The following is a 23,610-nucleotide window of genomic DNA, read 5'->3' as shown; positions in this document are numbered from 1 at the left end:
GTGAGGCAACACCAGTTGTAAATCGGTGACACCTGAGCTGATGAATGAATAGGCAATTATTCAGGTAAGCAACTGAGTGCTGCTGTGAGTCGCCTTGAACACAGTCAGCCACAGTGAGAGAATGTGAGACAGCAGCAGGATGCTGCATCGAGGATGGCTGCGAGAAGATCTATAAATTACCACAACAACCGCTAGTGGCCTTGGTTTGGGCAACCGGATTAAACTCAAGCATGCAAGCTAGCTACATTGCTTAAAGATATATACGGCAAGTTCTTCTCAGAATGTGGGCATAATATAAGTTTAGGTTAAACAACAATCTGTTTAGGTAGATTTAGGTAAATGATGTTGGGGATGTCACTCATAATACAATTACTTTAGTGACATTATGAATTAATTATACAATGTTAGGCAACATCAACAACATCTGCATCACTTCATTTGTAATAGGAACTCAATTCCACCCACTTCAGTAAAAGACAATGTCCAGTAGATTCTTTTTCTCCATATCTTCTACTTTTTTTTAAACTCGGGGGAAATTGCTAAACGTGGTTGCTCAGTGTGAATGTTATAAAGTTAGGTTTCTTGCTTAAAGGCCACTTCAACAGTCATTTCAGGCGAAATTGTGTCACATCGCACCCAGCCCGGTTGATTTACCTTGATTCAATTCTCAACTTGGGTCGTACAAAATAGGACAAGCGATGACTACATACCGTTGAAGTGAAGGTACTCACATGGACAATGGTACTGTAGCATGTGCAACAGTAATTATTTTCCACAATCAATCAGACTAATAATAATCACTACAATAATAATAATATATATTTATTTAAACCAAGTATTTACAATAAATCTACAACCTAACATTCACTTTCATTCTGTAATGAGTCATAAAGCTGTGAGAAACCTGATCTGAAATGATTACTGTCAAATGTAAATGTAAGTATGCACAATGAGGCGCTCCAAGACGGACTGTGGAAACTTTCTGACATCTGAAATAGAAATGACTATAATAACTATATAATCACTCTTTGGCACAAAGAGCAAACGCTGGTAGTACAGGAGTTTTAGAGGTGAATTCAAAAGGGAATCTAGGGCCAATTCTCCAACTGTTTTATTTAAAGTAAAGAACAACCAGTACCAACTCAGTGTGTACTGTTACTTTTGCTTTTCTTTGCTGTTACCATAACAGGAACAAACATTTTCTTTCTCTTTTATAAACGCTGAAAGTCAAGCTAATCAAATTGGATACACAGTATAAAAATTTCACATCATCACACCTTGGCTGCAATGCACTGGTCTGCGTAATATAGCCAAATCTGCCAGACTGAATGATGTTATACAATATGATTATTCCCATGGAGAAACTTGGAATCAGAGCAATGCCGGTCCACCATAATTAATACCATATTGTTTTCCCTTTTAACAGGGTGGTATCACAAACTCAGTTTGTTTTCTTCTTCTACCAGAACTGTGAAATAAGTGTTATTTACCAGGCAATGGAAAGATCCTCTTTGTTCAAGAAGATTTAAGGTGAGATGTGAGGTGGGAAGCAAAGTGTAGCCATGGCCTCATTATTTCTCCTGCCACTGGCCACCCACATACAATTTACTGGTGAGTTTAAAATGGACGATTAAACACCTTGGCCATTACTCAAGCTATGCAAAATCACCTTAGTATAGTATAGTCACTATGTAACCTAAACATACACTCATGCAGAAGTTCAACTACCTCATTTGATATTTTAAATGTATGAAAAGTTACAACTCAAGCTACAGAGCAGTGTGCTTACGTCTGGCAAGGCTGCACACATCTCTAACTTTATTTTCATATCAGAATAATGGTGAAATCCAGTTATGGAGCAAATGATTTTCACCTTAACGGAGGGAATAACTAAACTATTCTATTTCTGGACAAACGAGGGTTATCTCATAAAGTGGTACTCCACCCTCTTTTGAGTATCAAACATTTACCATTTGAAAGATGGCTGCTAAAAGTAGTTTCATGTTTCATAGTCAGGATGTGGTCGTAGATTGTGGTCAACTTGAAATCATGTCAGTTAAAATGGTTTCCAAAGAATCAAAACATCCATAAATAACTCTCTAACTATTTCTGCAGCATAATTCTCTTTCCTACTGTAACCCATATTTTCAGCATGCCCCAAAAATTAATTACTTTGCCAAATAAAAAGATCTTCTGCATTTCACTGGGGGCGACACAGACGGTGTATTTGGCGATATCTTTCTTTCTTTAACACTTTGAAATATACTAACACATTGAGAAGGTTTAGAGAAGCCAAACTATGGACATCTAGACTATGGATGTATTATAGTACTTGAAAACTTGCCACCACTGGAAGGTGAGTGGGAGGTTGAGTGTAGATTTTGGGTGGAGTATCACTTTAAGTATTCAGCAAGTGTTCATTTGTCAACCAAGGACTGCTTTGCACTTTTTTCAGACAGTGCACATACAGTATTGGAAAAAAAAGGTCTCAACATGCCTTTAGCTTGAACCCTGTCACCAAACACACGCACACAATCATGCATACAACACCAAATATGTTCAACAGAAACCTTTATAGATGAAAGGTTATTGTTAAGCACTAAGTATTACAGCTGTTACTATGAGAATGTGGTTGATGTGTTGTCCCGACCACATCCTCCCATCACTTCAGAGAAGCAGTTTAACAAGAACTGAGGGCTCTGACTGACTCTGTGAAACAAGCTGCCTTGTTAACAGTGGTCCAACCCTTCACAACCGTCTCAGTGCAATATTCGATCAGTCATAGCTGTCAAGAAAAAAAAATAGAAAATATTGGCATGCCGACAAGAACCCAGCTTGCTGCATACTTGATTGCCTGATATTGTTCAGATTAGGGTTGGGAGGTTGGATGAATATATGGGCCAGTCCCATTGCAGGTGGTTTTTTTTTGTTGTTTATTTTTTGGGGGGGCTATTTTTTGTCATTTTATGCTCTACAGCTTGTAGAGCCACAACATTTTCACATCTAACTCAGTGAATTAAGGGTTTATTCCAACCAAACTACAGCTTGTGATTGTTGGAACAGTGGAAAGACTAACAATGGCAGTTTTAGGGGTTTTTATTTTGTTCCTTTCCAGTTTGAATGAAGTGTGTTTTACGAGGAGTTAACATTAGTCTTTGTTTTGGTGAAAGAGACAAACTTGGAAACATTTTTCTGTTTAATAAGGAAAATGGGTGTAACTGTATTTCCTTTCTTGACATTTTGTCAGTTTATTTTCTTTATTTAAAGCTAAGAGAGCTTGTGCTACGTACAAACTCAACGCTCATCTCCGAGCTGAAAGGGGGCACTGCACACACACACCTGCGCAAATATGATGGGCAAACACCGGTTGTTGGGCTTACAGTGGCTGGTTGAAAAATTTAAACATATGGCCCAACCCAAGTTTAGATAGGAAACTCTGAGTGTTTCCTTTAGACAAGCACAAGTACAGTGATTATGACATCATACTGTATTTTCACTTTCTCTATCCAAAACCACATTTACTTATTATGCTTCTTAAGACTTCTTCTTATGACTTCAACTTTAAAAAGTAAAGTATATGTTCACTCTCTACATTATGAATAAAGTGTTTATGTAATATGGCAGTGTTACATCAGAGAAGTGCAAAAAACTTCCAAGCCAGCCAATTCACAATATCATCTCTTACATGGTTTGTTACTGTATAGTTATTAGTTAATATATTATAATTTCTTACTTTATAATGGATGATTTTTTTTGGGGTGTCTTGATTAAGAATTCCATTTCCTGCGGCAACTCGACCCTTGGGAGCAGTCCATGTTCTCTAAATGCTAACTTAACGTGACATTCATTTTGGCTGCAACTTATCGGAAGTCATCATCTCCGCTGTGACTCACTGCATGTTTATCCATTTGTGTGCCATGTTGCTAAGCAAACGACACCAAATCATTTCACACTGACCCGCTGTGCATTTCACTTATTTCTTATGCCTTGTCATGAAGGCTTTCATTGTGTAGTCAGATATGGCACTTAATTGAAATGAGGTCATTGAACATTTCAGAATGAGTTCTTGTCTGCATGGATACCTTGGCACTGGACCACCATGTGGAAAGTTCACTAAATTGGACAGGGGCATTAATCTTGACAGGAACGTGTCATATAAAAGAAGCCTTCCCCTGTCTCTTCTATAACAATAAGTTTGAGTTGAATCCAAAACGCCAATATCTATTGACATTTCTCTTATTCAAATAAGTGTGCACATGTTTCGACAGTGCCCATAGATCACAGGAGTTGACATCCCACTGAAATAAATTGCACACAAATGGCCCGGGAAGTGAGACAGGTCCTTGTGTAGTGAGAGATTACTTGAAACTTTACAAGGCAGAAATGTCAATATTACCCCCATCAATCTCCAGGCAGAGGGCACGTCAAAGTTCAACACCCACAATGTGCCAAGAATGTGTTGCCTGTAAAACCTGCAGTCAAAAAGTAAGCAGTTGACCCTGTCCACTGTCAGAGAACGTACCCAAAGCAGGGAAATATTGATTGTGGGCATGGTAATAAACGATTAAGCCACCAAATTCACTCAAACACATCAGACACTTGCCATTTGAAAAGTGCTTCTCAACAAAATCCTTACACTAGCTCATGCATTTTAAATCTAGCTGGCCCTAGAGGGAATGAAATGTCGGAGTCTGACTATTAATTTACTGACCTCTAAAAGTCAAATGTAAACAACGTCAAAATGAGAGGCATACATTTTTGACATGTCTTTTAGGACACATTTTTGACCTAATGTTCTGTAGGGGTAGAGTACAATGTGAAGAATAATGCAATAAAGAATAGTGAATCCTTCGTTCAGTATAGCTAAGTAACTCTTCACCATTTTCAAACTTGTTCATTTACAGTCTTATGGCTGATGTGACAGCTACAGCAGCAGAGGCAAGACTTACATTACAGAGCTGCTGACATTAGATGCAGAGAAGGCTTTCAACATACAGTAGATTGATGCAATGTCAGGAAGTGTAATCGTCTTTGGCCCTGCTTAAGCAATCCTCCAAAACATCCACACCCATGTGATGGAGTTAACTAAAATGCAAAGCTTTAGACTAAAAGTCAGAATCACAGTCTTCGACTAAATCGTTTAGAAACATTAATCTGTTAAAGGTTTGTTTGTTGTTTGCAGATGCCTCAGAAACATGCACATGTATGCATTTCAGCAGCCATGAGAGCCTCCAGAACCAGCACCTGGAGCACGTTAAGACCTGGGTGTCTTGCTCAGGGATTCTCTTGGACTACACGCAGTATATTACTTTTCCAGCACTATGAGATTATTATCGTGTTCCTCGCTACAATACTTGAGGCTAACAGGGTGCAACACTATATTACCTTATTATTAGTCTGCATGCATGTATTATTAGTCTGCACATATGTGAGGTCAACATTCAGCAGCCCTGCATGCTATTAACAGGAGTCACTGTGAGTATCATTCTACATTATCTGCTTAGGGCTGACCAGACTTTGATACTTCCGGGAACCGGCCCAATTGCTTCAATACTATCGAATATTGAAAAATGCTAAAAGAGTAAATGTAATCAACGTTAGAGCACCAATAAGCATGCTGCAGGTTAACTGCACTAACAGAGATAGTAAGATGTCTCTCACTGCCACTTTTTCCCAGTACTAAAAAGGTCACCCTTCCACACAGTCCTTCCCTTTTTATTTCTTCTTGCTACAATGGTATTAGCTCTACTCTTTGTTATTAATGTTCCTTTTGACATTTATATGTTATATATTTATATTTTTTAGTAATTTTCTTTTATTAAAATTAATTTGACAAAATGTGTATTGTTCAGTATTTAAATCAAGGTATTGGTACCAGTGTCGGACATTTTTTACAATGAAACCCAGCCCTATATATACTGCTGTTCACTTTATGGACACTCTTGCTATTGCTAGTGCAATCATTTATTATTATTATTGTATTATAGTATTATTTACTCTCTAAAATAAACCTCCACTTTCATCCATGTGCAATCTCTCTTTTGTCATTTTCAATATCCATTATACATATTTGTTTTTGCCTCTATATTAGTACGAACATGGCACCTTCAACCACATGCTTCTCACTGTACGTACGAGTTATATACTATTTTCACTATTTTACATGTGAAATTTGAATGCTTTATTCCTATTCTTCTCTGCTGGTGTAGCACCGTTTTCCCCTTCTGGGAACAATGAAGATCATCTTGTATCACCCTGTCTCTTCAGGCATACACAGACAGTATAGCTAGATAACTGACATTCAAGATAAAATAAGGAGAAGCTCTGCTACACAAATTCTATGCAAAACACTAAGACAAAGTACAGGATGTGCTTCTAGTGATCCCACCACTGGCCTGTGTTGTGAAAACCACCCATTTCACTGGCATGTTATGTGCAACCACGTTACAGGCAAGGTTAATGAAAAGCAGGCTAAAGATGTATACAAAACAGAGGAATTGGAGCAAGGTGGTGGGGGGTGGTTGCATTGTAACTTCACTAACACCATATGTCTCAGAGTAGACGTGAGAGCTAGCTCAGCAGAATGAATGACATAACACACAGAGAGTCTTAAACTTCCAATGTTTACCTTGATAATGCTGCTCCTGCGTGGTATTTCGGATTTGGCATCCAATCCGACAGAGGTGTTGGCGGTTTCCACCCCGGCTTGGCTGCCAGGTGCGACGACAGACCCCGAACCGACCATATTTTCTGATATCCCACAGTCTCCATTCAACACCGACACTTCGCAATGCGTCTTGCCAGCAGCTTCGTCGCTGGGCACGGCCGTATCCCCAAGATTCAATGGAGGCAGGCTGCTGTCCTCCCCAAACTCCGCCATAGGCACTTCAAGCACCACACACACAACACAACAACACACACACACACACAAGCTGTTTGGTAGCAAAGCCTTATGTTTCAGCTTTACTCCAATTTCCTGCCTGGCCTATTGCCTCGTTGTAACATTTGCACGCAATTCTGCCATATCATCTCTCGGTGCACATATCTACCAGGTTCCTACAGACAGAGGGGCTTGTTCCGTGCATTGTTCTGTCTCTCTGTAACAGAAAAAAAGAAACCCACAGCGATTAGCATAATTAGGCAACCTGACGTTAGTAACAGCAGTTGCGTTAATAGTAGCAGCTATTGTAGCGATGTGCAGCCGTATGAAAGCGTTCAGCACTCACATTGCGTTTTTGCACTGAAAGCGGATGTTAACTTACAATCAGTGAAGGCTGTCACCGTAAATGCAGCATGATACAAAAAGGGGGAAAAAAACGCATACGTGCTTCCCTTATGTGTTCCCTTTTTTTTAAAATTATTTTTGTTTTTTAAAAGCACATTTCCACCGTTTTCCATCCCCTAAACAGACCAACCCCTCACTATGTTGCATTGTACCGTAACCCACCCTCAGTGTTAGCGGTGGTCGGCAACGTTAAGTTAAATAAACACTAAAAGCATGTGAGGTTCTCGGTTCAATCAACTCGCCCCGCAAAACTAAAGGCTTATCTTAAATGTGTGTTACTTGCCTTTTGTTTTTTGTTGTACTTGCCGTGTCACTCCATTGGGGGAAGGACGGTCTTCCTTTTTCAAGTTGTTGCCGCAACTGAGCAGCCAGACTACCGCTGGCTGGTCTGTGTGCTGAGCTAGTTAGCCCCAGCTAACACCCCCACCTTCACTCACTAGCTGGGTGAAGTTACTTTCCACAGAAGCAACTCCAAAAGTCCAGTGAGTACGACTCGAGTTGTAAAGTCTGACAGGAGCACAAAGGAAGAAACCTCCTCTCTCTTCTATCCACCGTCAGTCAACCTCGACAAGTCTTGTATTTAGTTCTTTTTTCCGTGATTTTCTTTGGGGTTAGATGTGTCCCACACACACACACACGGTTTACCTTCTTGGTGTCACTCACAAAGTCTCTTCCACAAAACAAAGTTGAGTATGTGTCGTGAACGCGCCACGGGCAAAGCAAGCTGTGGTTGTCAATCAAAAGATAATTATTTATTTATTTTACCGGCAGACAAGAAACGCCCCCCCTTTTTTTTTTTTTTTTACTTTTCTGCAGAGCAAATAATGCCACACATAGTTTTGATTTTATTTATTTCAAATAGCCTAGACACATAAATATATAGGCTATATAAAAAATGTATATTCCAAGGATGACAAGGTTGTAAGGGGTTACTTTAAAAATGTCAGGCAGTAACCTAATCTAAGTATCACATTATTAAAGTAAGGTAACTACTTTTCCATTACTTTACCTCCACACCGAATAGGCTGTGCAAATAAAGAGGAGAATAATGTCAATAAGAAGTGTTGGTTAAACTGTATCAAATGAGACAACAGGACAATGTAACCCTTTAACCAGCAGCCAAAACCAACAGATATTAGTTCTCCTTCATACCCTCTGCTATTTATCTGCTCAGCTCTTTATAATATGGGTAACATCAGCACATCTCCAACCATTCCTGTTCTGTCACTAATGGGTTACCTGTTATTTTTATGTGGTTATGTATGGGTGGCTGCTCCCTGTTTATCCATATTTCTCTCCCTGTGCTGCTGTCATTGTTGTTGTTGTTGTGTTACATGCTGCTGTAATATTAATTGCCCCTCGGGGAAAAATAAAGGTCTTGAACTTTGAAAAATGGAAACCCAAAAAACGGAAAGATTTTTAGCATGAAAAGTGTCCTCCTTAAAAACTGATTTTAAAATTGTAACCCTGCTAAATAATCCCCATGTTTTACTAAATGTAACTCTACAACCTTTCTTCTTGTTCTTCTCTATATTATAAATAAAGCTTCTTTTGACATTAGCTTTATGCAGAAGCTACATATGTGGTCTCTAAAGGCCAGCATTATCTCCCAGATAGGCTCACATGACAGTTGTTTTTTTTTTTTTTGTTTACAGTCACGTTGTATGTCAGGTCTTCCTCTTTATGAGAACAGATCCCAATGATAATAAGTAATACTTAGCATTTTGTGTGCTGTTGCATCCAGGGTTTTTCTTTTGTGAGAACAACACACACAGTAACCTATGTGTGACCAAACAGAGTCATCACAAATCATCAATTCTTGGAGATGACCAAGAGCTTTGAAATATCACTCACACATTGTAGAGCACATACCTTACATGTAGTTCAGATAGCCTCATACTATAGTATCCCGCATAAGAGACGCAGATAGTGAGTGATGAGGCATGACATTGTTCTACATGATTTAATGCATTTTATTCATAGGCCACTGGTTCAGATGAAGGAAGATACAGTGTGTGGTATACAGGAGCAGGCAGTACAGTGAATTGTAGGACAGAGCCATCTGCTGGTCTCCAAGAGTTATGCTTTTTTTTGGGTTGTTGTGCAGTGCAGATTTTCTTATTATCCTGTTTAAGTCTTCTTCTGACATTACAGTGCCAGTCAAAGTTAAATTTTTTAGGCACATTCTAATATCTATGGCAGTTTTTTTGGCCTGTGACCCCTCAAAACATGCAATGTCTACTTGTGACCCCTGGCTGCCCGTTGTGCATATGTCTCCATGTTGTGAAAACTTCAACTAAGGAGTGTTTTTTTTTCTGTATTTAAATTTAGAGGCCTGAAGAGGCATAAGTCTGAAAAAATAAGCTATTTCTGGTTCCTGTCCTGTTAACTTACTTGCAACCGTTAAGATTCATCATACAACCCCTTGTTGGGGGGTCATTGTGACACAATTATATAGCACAGTTGTTAATTTATTAAATGGTGATATTTAAAGAAATACCAATTGCACTGCAGTCTTGACAGCAAATGGTTCAAGCTGATGAAGATACCAGTGCTGTGGAGATTTTTTACCCTACTTGAATTCATGCATCATTAATGTTTGTTATATCAGCATGAACAAGGGTAGCTGTATGAATTATATGCCTAGATATACTGTAGCACACAGTGGTTTTACCAAAGCCTTTTCACTAAAAACCGCTGTCTGTCGCTGCTGGAAAAGTCACTAATGAGAGTGATCTACAACAGCTGAGGGCTGTAAAAGCAAAACAATGAGCTGAAAGACTCTAAAGAGGGGGATTTTCTGAAATGAGCCATTCCTTTTCACGTTATACATAATACGTAATTTGACCCATTGTTAATATATAATCTTGATTAGTGCAGCTTTAACATTGGACAGGTTGATAGCCACTCAAAAAAGCAATCTGTGACATTTACACACTGAAGCAAAGATGAGCATCAGGTGGTTCATCTAGTGTTTGAAGTGGAATAATCTTGTTGCTTTTAGTCTATACGGTGAAAATAAATTGTTGGTGAAGTGATGTTAGTGGCACTGTGTCACAGTCAACCTGACAAACATGATCAGCGTGTCTGAAAAATACAGTATGCTCTCCAACTCCGCTGAATGTTTTTAGTAGTTTTCTATACTTCACCATACAGATGGATAAAATCATGAGATATAACAATACTGATTCAAGCTTTAATATCAAAGGCACAGCTCACAGTTGAAATGTAGGAAAAGTGGACAATAAATTGACCCTCTATATATGTAAAGTCAAACCTTTCTTCAGTTATAATGAAAGAGTTACTTGTAAAGCACATGCATTTATACTCCAACTAGACATTTGCCACTGGACATTGTCACAACCATGTTATATCGAGAGCTGAATCACATCCAATTGCCAAACTAAAGCATTGAGATTTTTCACTTTCATTTTAATGTAGTCCTTATATGACTATAGTTGTGATATATATTGATATTTATATAACACATTCTGCAATTCATAATGATTAGAAGAACATATCCCCCTAAATATATGACAAGGCCCTGCAGGTTAAGTGTAACACTGGGAATATTTCTCAAAACTCTGATGAAGAGGTTTTGATTAGAGGTGAATATTTGAAACACACACATTCCAAAACAAAGCCTTTAACTGAAGGCAATCAATACTTAACCAGATCTTTCCAGACACATGTTCTTTGCTTGTGTCGTGGCTATAAGCTAACACAACTAAATGTATCACGTCACAGTTAGAATATCATTGTGTCATAGATAGAATGACAGAGAACCAAACAAAGATGTAAATAGTGTGGACATTTTAAATCAATTTAAAGAGCTTATCTTTATGCTATTGGAATGATTTCATTGTGGCATTTGCATGAAGCAGGACACCACACATTCACCAGGGCATTGCTGCATCCAGTCGTGTTTTTCAAGGTTGGACAGTTGATGTATTTGTTTATGTAAGGACAGGGGTTGGCTGAAATGAAGAACAGACAAAACAATGAAGAGATTATCTTCTTTTTTTTTTACCTTGATAGACAATCCTTGTAATATACACCCTAGCTGTCATACAAAGAACCCAGTGTGTATATGTTTACTTACTGCAGAGTTTGTCTTCACAGTTATTGGGACAGGAAGCACACGGGGGTCCAACCTTATAAGGTGGCCAACTCCTGAAGTTTCCTCTGTTAAACAAATTAGACACATGTCATTTTTTACCCAAATTAACTTGACTTCACACTAACCTCTGATTTAATAGATGGACAGATTCATAATTCATTTTATTGAACCACTGTTAAGCTCCCCCAGACATCACATGTGAAACGAAGTCATGGAGGGTAAATGAGGGTCACATACGCTCGATAGTAATGGCAGCCATAGAAATAGATGTTGTTAGGGCACAATGTCACTCCACATCCAACTTTGTAGGAGCTGTTCCACACCACCTGACAACAAAAACAAAAAGTAATTGTTTTCAGTGCCTCTTTAATTAGGAAACTGCTAAATAGTTAGGCTTCCTCATTGTTCAAACACTGTAATGAATCATTTTAAATTCATTTTTTAAAATATCTCATTATTGTCAGCTCTTAAACACCTGGATAATAAATTTGGTTGTATAGGTTTACTCGTAGTGAAAGTGTAAAAATTGATTTTAAAAAGTGCCTGTTTGTTTTTGCTAAAAAAACATAAATATATTTTCACAAAACACAATACTGACTAATGAATAATATTCATGGTGGTACAATTACGGCTTTTTAAAAAACGGTATCTCTCCAATTTGTTTTAAAGAATATGAATCCTTTGGTGAAAGTAGGATTTGTCACACTCTTTTTGGTAATTCACCATAAAATGAATATTTATGAACAGGAAAAAGGCTTCTTAAATGTCATTAAATAAATAAATATCATGCAGCAAGATAAAGATAAAATACACCACCGGTAAAGCGTAGAGGGAATATGAGTCCTTAGGACTTGCGATGACCCTGCCATAACTAACTAACTTTTGGGCACTTGTGGGTAGTAGAAACAAACATTGACCATCATCTTTTAAGTTGATATGTTGAATTTCTTAGTAAACAGTTTCTTATTTACACATCTAGCAGATATGGAGCAACATTAGCATGTATTTGGAGTCTTGTGTCTGGTTGCTGCAAGTCTAATATTCACTCTCATTTTATCTAATTTACTCCTCAGAGAAATGGCTTTAGCGGCTAAATGCTCTATGTTGTTTGCTTTGTTGTAGACCTTTTTCACTGAAAACAGCGGCCTCTTGCAGCTGAAAACATTGCTATGAGATCAGTCAGAGTGTACCAAAACAGTAAAGTTACGGGACGAAAAACAAAAACAATGAGCTGAAAGGCACTAAATCGCTCTGTAGAGCTGAAGGGAGTTTTTTTTTCATGTACAAGTAGTCATTTGATCCATTGTTAGTATAAACATATTGATTATACGTAGCTGCTTTCCAATATCCAATAACAAAGCATCAACACTGCGTGACAATATAGCAACATACTTTTTGTTTATCTTAAAGAAAACACAATAATCTTTGTCAACACGTTATTTTTACCATAGCAACAGGTAAATGTTACCTGTGTGTAGTGACCAGTAGTTTGGCCGTTGGTGGAGCCACTGGGATACTTGTAGTGTGACACCTCACTGTGCCAGGCATTGATGACGTCCGTCCATGAGTAAGGTGAAGATGAATAGAACAGATTCTCACCCAATTCATATCCTGCTCGTTGGTGAGAAAAAAATGGCAGCACTGATTAATGGGTGTCTGCAAATACACAGTTTTATTTTCATGTCCCAGCAGATTAAGTTATTAAGATAAAACATTGTTTCTATAAAAGGCCTATCGATGATAATCTCTGTTGTGATAACATATCCCACTTCCTTGTAATTTGTTATTAAAATAAGGTATTAAGACTGGAGATAAGATAATGTTCACTGTTACTCTGACCATCAATCACAAGGTCAGTCAGTTCACAGGAAACCTTTACACTGACTTGACATCTCTGAGGTATTATTTTAGGTCCTGGCGTATGCAGAGAAAAGGTAAAAGGGAAACAGAAAAGAGGGAGAAGGAATAAAGGACGAAAAAATATACCATTGAGCATGCGGGTACTGGGTGCTCCATGAGCCAGAACACATTTGTCAACCCAGGCCTGAGCACTGGCTGCTACCTCCTCACTATAGTTCTGTAAGAGAGAAAAAAAGAAAAAAAGATCAAATCAAAGAGTTTCATTTCAAACTGGCATCCACAATGTAGACCCATTCTCTCTCAAGGTATTGGTTTTGAAAACTGTATCCTTTGTGATTTGAAAGACTGATGAAATTTTTCAAAATATGTTCAACTCTAACTCTTAAAATATGAAAAGGTTGTGGTTGAAATAGTCGTCCTCTTTGAAACTAGTTGGTGTGCTTTTCTTTATACAGCCCAAACTGGATTCCAAGATAAATATGAGATTTTTCTTTTTACTTTTTTGCAGAAACCTTACACCTCCAGACATCCAGCTTTTTTGGAAAGGACATAAATCATCTTTATTCTCTTGTTGACTGACAGATTTTCATGTGTACAATAGATTTGTAGTGGTTGGGCTTGGCTCCCTACATTAAATAGATTAGAAGTTTGATTAGATGTTGATTAATGAAATAAATTACCACTCTTATTACTTTTCACTAAACTGTAATAAATATAAAAATGACATTTTAGAGTGATTATATTTGTCTATTACAGACCAAACAGTAGTCAAAACCTATTTTCACATTCCAAATGGCATTTATACATCATTTGTAACATCTACAATTTATGGTTTTGACCCGTTTGACTATTCGAGGAAGTTCAGTGCATCGATTAAGTCTGAGTCACCTCTTAATCATCAAACTATAGAACCCCGATTTTGAAAAGCTGCTTATGACTTTTATGATTTTCAGGCGTCGTGCAGAAGACCTCACCCACTTTATTGTTTTATTCCTTCCCACAGATTAGGGAAAATAAATGCTGAGAACTATTAGCAAATATTATCTGACCCACTTTTATTGTGCGACTAGAAAGCAGGACTGACCATTATCAGCATGTCAGAAGCAGTAGGCTGAACCGCTCTCCTGAAGGCATTGTGCCTGTCAACGATCTCAGCCTGTACCGCTGTGTTTTCTGTGCAAATGTCTGCACGCACAAAGACACACACAGACACACACAGACATAGACACACACTTAAAACCAATGGGTAAACAACAGATTAAGAGCATAATAAAGAGTGATATTTACTCTGGTGGATTAATATCAACGATATGACTCACAAAACATATCCTGGTTTAATTACTCTGAAATTGCTTGACATAACAAAAGAACATACAGAATGAATTGTGCCAAATCCCATAATCTTATTGAGAAACTTATTGGTATGGTCTCGGAGGGGCTGGAAAATTACTCTGTAAAGTTAAACATGCCTGATGAACATTGTGCTTACCTTGCTGTGGAGACACCATGGCATGCAGAAAATCACATAAAAGATAAAAATGTAAGTTCTCATCAGTAAATCAGGAGAGTGAAAAATAGTCAAATGCTTTACTTTTTTAGAAGTTTTTGTACAGCAATGTAAATACACTACATTAAGAGCAAAGTCAGGTATTGGAAATGTTACTTAACTTAGATAAAATGTAACTTTACTTGAAACTAAAGCAAATTTACTTTCCAGCCTACACTTACTGTACGTATACCATATCGTATTACCACGTCCTATAATATTCTAAAACTTGTTTACACTTCTACTCACCACAACGCAGGCAGAGTGCACATGATGCAGTGTCAGGATGCAAATCAGGACTGCAAACATTTTGCTGTACAAAAAGGTAGAGATGCCTATGTACAGTGAAGATAAAAAACAAAATAAAATTACTGAAAAATACTTTTCCCATGATATTTGTTCCAGTTTTATTATTATTATTATTATTAATATTATTAGTAGTATGTTATATTAAGTTATTTTTATTTCGATTAATCTTTCCATTTTGAAATTGAACGTCAATTAAAAAGTAAAAAAGAAAATATATAAATAAGTAAAAGAAAGCATTAAATGAAAACATACAGTTTAAAAAAGGAAAGTGTTGCTATTGGCTGTGTTCCCCCTCTTGAGTGCTAGATATTTTCCTTAAATTAATTAATGCGTATCATCAAAAGATATTAAAAAAAATTCTTGAATGCGTTTAGGAACCTCTAAAATGAGAGGCATACCTGCTCATTGGTCTTCAGGAGGTGGAGGTGAGTTGGCACTTTCGTCTTCCTCCTTTTATAGACCCAGCTCAGATACTCACTATAGTCTGAGATGAAGCACATTCCCCTCTGGCTGCCAATGATGGTGCAGTATCCAGGGCTTTACACAATGAATACTGGACAAAAACAAGTCTATCAAGCAGCACTGAAGAGGCTTTTTCTTCAAAAGAGTACAACTGACAGAGAGTAAACAAGGAATTGTTAAGCCCTAGGGTGTAGTGACTTCTAGATGTGTTGGCTCAGGTTTACACAGCATAGAATAGAAAGGTGCACGAGGCCAAGGTAAATAAAAGAAAAGGAGCATTGGTAGATTACAAGATAGATCCGTATGGTCCTGTATGTAAATGGATTACACTAATACAGCTCATGTGGGCTGAAGACGCACCCATTGCTTGCTTTGGCTTAAAGAGCAAATTAATCAGAAAGGTGATGCTAACCAACAATAGGTGAAAGGAAAATTTTTTATGCATTTTCCCATATTTTAGTTTCAGTGATGTGTATCATCATGAACAGTAGATCTGTGTGTGTCGCTCTTGCCCGTTTCCTTACATAAAGCAAACACAGAAAGATGCAGAAAGGTTGTCTTTGAAACAGTAGCACAAGCTCTGATGTGAAATGTGAGATAACATATCTTAAATGTTATATAACCAAGAAATGAAATGTAGGACTTGGAAAGGTTATTTTAAGTCATTAAACAAAAGGGATCATTTGAATGAGGAAGAACATAACTTTCAAATGAATAAATTCAATTGTGCTACACTGAAAAACCATGTTATGAAAACTTTTGAACTGTTCGTTGAGTCTTTCCTTGGAAAAATCTTAAAAACAAGGTATTTAAAGCTGCTCTAATCAATATTACTATATCAACAATGGATAAAATGACCATGTGTAATGCAAAACTGTTGCTCATACTGAAAAACCCAGAGAATTATCGCTCATTTGCAACATTTTAGTGTCTTTCAGCTCATTGGTTTGGGTTTTGGTTCACTCTCAATCAACCTTGTTTCCTGCCTTAGAAAGGAGCTGTTTTAAAAGAAAAACATTCTAATAACCCTACTGTACACTACTTCCCAGCACCACATGGAACATAGAACATTGTAAAGACCAAAGACAGAGCTAAAAGAAGATTTAATATTCTGGCTTACATTTACATCAGGAGGCTTGACCTACAAATCCAAATGCATGTTAATGTTTCTCTGTGTCAGCTAAGCAACCGTTTGCTAATACATTAGGCACAACAATGTTATATGGTGATAATATGTTAATGTAAAATAAATTAATGCTAGATAAAATCTAATCTAAATTACAAGATTGCCAAGAATCTTTCATTTATATTATTTGGACATTCTAAATACAGTACAGTACATGGAGTAGTATTTATATTTTAATTTTAAAATTATTTCCTGGAAGCAAAAGGAAGGATTATGTAGTTTGTCTATAGATTAAATAAGAAACCACTTGAATTGCTGATATACTGAAACTACGTGTGAGCAAAGTAGAATTTTATCTTTGGAGCGACCTTGTACGTTCAGAACATAACACATTCCTCTCTGTTGATTCTTGATTATGAGTCTAAATGCACAATAAGCATTATGCTCCTATCACCTCTTTGCTAAATGCATCATTGTGTCATTTGTTATACAGTACAATGGGTCATGGGAGTCAAACAGTCTCAGTAGTCAAAGAGTTCTACTTGAGCATGTCTCATGTTTTTCATGTTTTTTCGGTCTTATGAACTATACAGAGATTAATTTCAGAAACCTTTTCTTCTATTATTTTCACCATTGTGTAACAGTATCCTGAGCAATATGACTGTGAGTATACACTCCTTATAGTAAAAAAACATTGTGTCACTACTGCTACATCAGAAACCCAATCAAAGGTCCAGTGTGTAACATTTAGGAGGATCTATTGGCAGAAATGTAATAACATTTTCATAGGTATGTTTAGTGTATTAGTGTATAATCACCTGGAAATAGGAATCGTTGTATTTTTTTTTTTACCCTAAAATGACTTCTTTTTATCTACAGAGGGAGCTGGTCCTATTTGCCAGAGGCCACCTTGTTAAACCGCCATGTCTACAGTAGCCCAGAATGGACAAACAAAACACTGGCTCTAGAGAGGGTCTTTTTTGTTTTCCTACATGCTTGGAAGGTAAGTGGTATTTAGTTAGCTGCAATTTGGTAACTTCACCGCTAGATGCCGCTAAATCCTACAAACTGGTCTTTTAGATGCTGAATTTTCCATCTGCAAAATTTCTGTCTTTTCTCTGTTTAATTCACCTGTTTAAATGAAAACTGAGTAAAAGTGTTCAGATTTAACCAAAATGAAAAACAAGAATAGGGATCTACAGAGACTCTAGCTGCTCTGTGAGACTTTGTACTTTGGTGCAGCTATTAGCTAAATGCTAAGATCAGCTATCATGCTGGCGTGTAGATGTTTAGCATCTTAGTTTATTGTATTGTATTGTATTACTGTATTAATCCCACAACGGGGAAATTCCCCACAGCAGCATTTTACGTGAAATAAATAAATTCAGATATAAAAAATAAAAAAACATGGTAAAGTGGTAAAGCTATGGTATGGTGGTAATTTGAAAAACAGAAACTACAACATTGATCAGGTGTTGCAGACAGCAACAGGTATGAAAGACCTGTGGAACCTCTCCTTCCTACACAAATTGTGAGTTATCTAATAAAGCTACAATGTGTGTGAACCCAGCTCCATATTAAGTGTAAAGTAGCAGTACAATACGAAATGCAAACTGCAGTCAGTTTGCTCTCCACTGTCAACAGACTATGCAATGATGGATATCTTGGGTGTAGTACTTTATGTACCAATGGCTTTGTATACATTCAGATTATGGTTTTCTTGGAACAAAAACTCTTACTATTGTATAAGAGTGAAGGCACACCATTTAAAGTAATAGTAGCCATTAAAGAACAAAATGCTAGACAGCCCTTAGTGCAGCTATAGGTGGACACCCCGGGCAGAAAACTGACAGCCTAATGCAGCATGGTTTGGTGGAAATTATGTGAGAAAAGGTTAAAATCTGTAGTTGGAATCTTTTCTTGTTCACTCCTGTTGCTTATTTCAGGTATCTAATCATTGGGAAAAGAAAAAAAAACACCACTGAATGCACACTGCCCAAGAGTCATTCAGCTGACATGTTCTATTTAAAAAGCAAATGAATAATACAATAGGTGTATTGATTCGAAAAACTTAAATTATAAAGTAGTTTTAGCTTCATACTTTCACCATAATTATGTAAATAAATGCTATGTTGCAAACTTTGAGACATTTGACATAAAAAGACAATATATGCACACAGATAGAGGAATCTCTTGTTAAAAGTTATTTTGTGCTAGTGCTAATGCTAGTCTTTAGTCTCTTTGTATTTTACCACAGAATGCTAAATCTAATTTGCTAATCTACTTGATGTTTGTCCAAAACCACTTTCTCATTAATTCATTCATTACTGTCAGTGCCACATAACTATAATGTTCACATTTATCAAGGCATTGCAAACATTAAGTAAATTAGTGTATATGCTATGAATTCTGTTTTTCATTTCATTGTGGGAACACTATAGTGCAGACATTTTACACTGAAATGTGCACAGTCAACAAAATGGAGGAGAATTATTACAGTGCACAGGTAGCACATAAAGGGTAATTTAAGCCACAGTCTTACTTCAAGTTTCTGTTTTGTATCTGATGTGTAATTCACCAATTGAGTTTAATAAAAAAACAAAACAAAATCACAGTCTATCTGAAACAGATTTTATGATTTTCTCTTGGAAATAGCCCCCTAGTCAAGTAGTTATTTATTTTTTTCAATTATTGGTTAATCACACAGGAACATACATTCCAAACAAATGAATAAATATGACTGTAAATGCACCAGAGTCAACCAAAAGGAACGCTAAAAAAGTATACAACATTAAAACAGTTATTGCAATAGGATATACACAGAGCAATAATAAAAAGGGGATGTTAATGTTATTAAAAAGTTATTCAAAAAAAAAAAACACAATAAAAAATAGGCCACAATAAAAGACAATGTGTGTTCATGTTTGACTAATTTCAAAAAGCTCACTTTCCACACTGAACACTGGGGGGCAATGTCACATCTCTAGTCACAAAGGAGCTATGGTGGCAGCTGAAGTCCAATGACAAAACACAAGTGTGCTCTTTGTATCAAACCATAGACCTTGTGATTGAACAATGTTATTATTTTACAGCAGAATGGAGAGACTCATTTAGGTTCCCTCAATAATATGTTTTGTTCCACTCACACTTCCATCCAATCATCTGTTGTCCTCATTCACTCATGAAAGACGGATGCTTACCAGCTTGCACAAATACTATGCTTGGCTGCCCATCTTTATAACTCGTCTCACATTAGTTGTCCCATTTCAGTTGTCCTACAGTTCTCCAGCGGGAAAATATCAGCCATTCAGCAGCGTGCCCTTTGTCGCTGTTTTAGGAGTAAGGTCAAGTTTCCACAGAACACTAAACACGCACAATTTGGACCTAAACAATAAACCCACTGAAGTGTACGATTTTGATTTTTTTTATCACATTTGTATGTTTTTCAATTCTTGGCATGTGTTGTAGCTAGCATCCAAAGCTAAAGCATGTTGGCAATTACACTGTGGGTGATCGTTACGGTCATTCAAGCCTCAACGCCAGTTAGGATGGCTTCAGCATTTTGGCATGTGTTTGATTTCACTCAGTGTAAAGGGTTGAAAAACCAGTCAAGCATCCACCCAACGTTAACAATTTCACTTTCTTTTGTTATTTAATTCCAATCTCTGGTCACTCCATGGGTCCTTCAAAGATATGATTTGCCCGAATGACTCTTTCCCTTCCAGCCCTGAACCTTTTTCACTTGAAGGTGGTCTGGTGCTGAAAAATGCCCTTCCAAAAGCAGACACACGTTGCCGAGCTCTAGATACGTGTTGGCAGTTTCCACTCGTGCTTTCAGAAAGGGTGATTAAAGTCTAATGGGGCTCCTGGTGTGACAGCAAACAGAGGCAGGAAATCGCCATTTTTAAAAGAGACATATCATTAATTTGCGGCCTCGAGTTAGATTCTCGTAACAATGTCTGAGCGACACAATGAGGGCTCTCTTTGAAAAGGCTGCTACCACCCTGGCAAATGAGTGAGTGAATCCCCTAACAGGCTAAAAATGATTTCAGAAGAGCTCAATGTCACGATCACACTGTGTAGGGCGAGTAAGTCTAATCACAGTACATGGAGCTCTTCATCAGTAATTATGGCAACTCATCAAAAACTAACTCATCCTTAGTCTCTGGGTATTCAGCTTTTGGTATTCCTCAGCCTATGAACATCATTTCTATTTGCATTTCATCATTTGACTCAATCTACGCTTTTTAGATATTTACCGCATTTGAGGAGGATATGCTTTCAGTCATATTTTTTGTTAAAGACAATTAGATACAATTTTTTTTTATTATTTTAAGGGTTTCTTGACATTGTGACATAGAGCTTAAAAACATTTTCACAATTATTTTGCTTATAAAGGAAAGAATATAGTTAAATGTATTAGATAACTGTCTTTGTGTTATGATGTATATGTTGACTAGATGTAGATGTTGACTAGAGTCAGTGGTCACACAAGCAGCTCTGTTAGGTTGTATTTACTGTAGATACAGCTGTGCTGTGAGCCAAATGCTAACATGGGCAAGCTAACATGCTCACCGTGACAGTGCCAACATGCTTTGCGGGTATAATGTATAGCATGTTCCCCATCTTATGCTAATTAGAACTAATCACAACACAGCTGAGGCTGATAGGAATGTCATTAGTTCTGCAAGTATTTAGTCATAAACCAAAATATTCTAAATGAAAAATTTGACTTGATGAACAGATGAAAACTCGTGGATCACCAAACCTGTTAGCATTCATTTGCTGGGGATCACAAATGGCTGCACAAAATTGGCAATCTATCCAACAGACTGGACTAGACCAAAGTTGTAGTCAGGCAGAATATTTTCTGTATAACAGCTGTGAATTGCTGTAAACAGCACTTTTTCTCCATAGCTTTCTCATCATCCTCTAGAAATAGATGCCAAGGTCAAGATTGTCACTATTGGCAAAGATCCTCATTCAGCACCTATTCTGAATCAGAGATCAGGCCACGTCTTCCTGGAATGGAACCTAATGGATTGTGGCAAAATAAATAAATAAATAAATAAATAAATAATCTCTCTCTTTATTGTCTTTGTCAATATCTGTGACAGCAGGCGGCAGAAAGATGAGATTCAAACTGAACATGCTGCAGTCAAGTTCAGATAAACCTTGGTGAATGTCCCTTTTCTTTCATTTGTTTTGTTTGATTCCCTTCAAGCCCAAGTTTTTCACTCCTTTGAAAATGTAAACCAGCCCCTTGGTCAACCCACACCTTACCCAGCAGGATCCAGTCCAAGCCTCTTTCCACACACAAGGGTCAGTGTGTCACACGTACTCTCTTTGCAACAAAACAGTTGTCACATGTTATCGTCATCACGCTTTTCCAAATATTTTTTTTTGTTTTTTTGGCCGCTTGGGAGCAGTAAGGTAATATTATTTAACAATTACCTATTTACAGCAGATACGGAGCAAAATTTGTATTCATTTAGAGTTGTGTTTCTGGCCATCTGATTAATGTATGTCCACTAATTACTCTCCTATTAACTTTGTTTTGGTCTCCACGAACTCCTGAGGAAAATCCTGGTTCTTTAGCTGTTGAATGCTCCACTGAGTCTCCAAGCTTATTCCTAACTTTGTTTGACCAACATTTAGTGCTGGGCAAGTAGGGTACAATGAATTTCTTCAGATGTTTTTCACTGAAAACAGCTGTGTGGCTGAAAATGATGCCATGAGAGCAGTGGGAGTGAACCAGAACAGTAGAACAAAACTAAATAAACAGTGAGCAGAAAACACACTAAATGCTTGGTAGAACTGAGGGGAACTGCAGATTTGGGTGATGATTCACATTGCAAGAGACCACTTTTACATATCATGTGTATCCACTGCTAATTTTAAAATATTGATTGTAGTTGCTGGAAGTTACCTTAAAATCTGAAATGCTGAGAAATACTCAACGATCAGACTGTGGTGTACAAATTCTGTACACCACAGTCAGCACAAAATGCCCAAGGGTCAAGCCATACAGTCATTTACTGTACCCATCAATAGATTTTAGAGAGTTAATGGTACAGACAGACAGTGATGGAAACTTCTTCTCTAATGTCAGCAGTGATGTAGATTTCTGTTTGCTTCCGGGCAAAACTCTGTACCAACATGGATCTCTGCTGTTGTTGTTGTTGTTGTTGTTGTTGTTGTTGTTGTTGTTGTTGTTCAGGTAGTAGTAGTTGTTGTAGCAGTGGAAATCACAGTTTTTATATCAGAGTGGTATGTCAAGTCTTGTGTTTCTCCAGAGTGATGGTCCCTCATAAACTGGCTTAAATAATAAATAAAGAGCTATAGGGGGGTCCTGACCCGGACATATTAAATATGCATAACCACAACACAGGAGTGAAGTACTGAGAATCACACACACACACACACACATCTGTCTGTATTCAACAAAACACTATTTTAAGTCAAAGTCAAAGTCAGCAGCTCCCAAAAACACTGTGCCACAGTGTGCCCGTGTGAATGTGTGCATGTGCATTGACTATGTGGCACATCATTCTGCTGCCTTCTTTCTACTTCTCTCCATCTCTCTCTCTCTCTCTCAAATGAACTATTGATTACTATTTCTGTCCACCCATCTTTCTTTAGTCCTTCACCCCCTAAACAACACCCACCACCCTCGCTTCTCCTTTTCCCTCTTCTCCCTCTCTCTAACTCTGGTATTTCCCAGCGAAGCCCCCTTCCCCACCTCCCCTCTGTCACCCACCCACCCCTCCTCCCTCCTTCCCTCTTCCTCTCCCACCCCTCTTTTCTCCCCCTCCTCTCCTCAGATGGATTCTTCAGTCAACGGAGTGGAACTGGTGCGACTGCTGGAGAGATAGGCAGAGAGGCAGAGAGAGGCTGTGCTG

The 23,610-nt window shown here is 37.6% G+C and overlaps 2 protein-coding genes across 2 annotated transcripts in view; both read right to left on the bottom strand.

Annotated features, from left to right (window-relative positions):
- The window catches only part of LOC118335633 (inactive phospholipase C-like protein 2), a 36,217-nt gene extending 29,124 nt beyond the window's left edge, over positions 1-7,093 (bottom strand). The window contains exon 1 of the mRNA XM_035672037.1: positions 6,629-7,093. Within this exon, the coding sequence (XP_035527930.1) occupies positions 6,629-6,880 (252 nt within the window). The 5' untranslated portion in view covers positions 6,881-7,093. The remainder of the gene's footprint in view (positions 1-6,628) is intronic.
- A 4,032-nt stretch (positions 7,094-11,125) lies between these two features.
- LOC118336399 (cysteine-rich venom protein) lies at positions 11,126-15,120 on the bottom strand. The gene is made up of 7 exons (XM_035673039.1): positions 15,051-15,120; positions 14,350-14,450; positions 13,392-13,482; positions 12,874-13,016; positions 11,643-11,731; positions 11,388-11,470; positions 11,126-11,262 (listed from the first exon to the last, which is right to left on the bottom strand). Exons 1-7 carry the CDS (start codon positions 15,118-15,120, stop codon positions 11,126-11,128), a joined length of 714 nt encoding a protein of 237 aa, XP_035528932.1.
- Positions 15,121-23,610: the final 8,490 nt, after the last annotated feature.

This window comes from Morone saxatilis, unplaced genomic scaffold (genome assembly GCF_004916995.1).
Source record: "Morone saxatilis isolate NCDOM2014 unplaced genomic scaffold, NCSU_SB_2.0 Contig24, whole genome shotgun sequence".
NCBI lineage: Eukaryota > Metazoa > Chordata > Actinopteri > Moronidae > Morone > Morone saxatilis.
This window is presented reverse-complemented; position numbering and strand designations above follow the sequence as displayed.

Excerpts from the sequence above, each read along its gene's own strand:
- LOC118336399 (XM_035673039.1), bottom strand. The coding sequence starts at position 15,120 with ATGTTTGCAGTCCTGATTTGCATCCTGACACTGCATCATGTGCACTCT. Across the intron at positions 14,451-15,050 it reads CTGCGTTGTGGTGAGTAGAA|ACATTTGCACAGAAAACACA; the intron begins GTGTAAACAAGT and ends TTGTGCGTGCAG. Across the intron at positions 11,471-11,642 it reads GGCTGCCATTACTATCGAGC|AGGAAACTTCAGGAGTTGGC; the intron begins GTATGTGACCCT and ends TTTGTTTAACAG.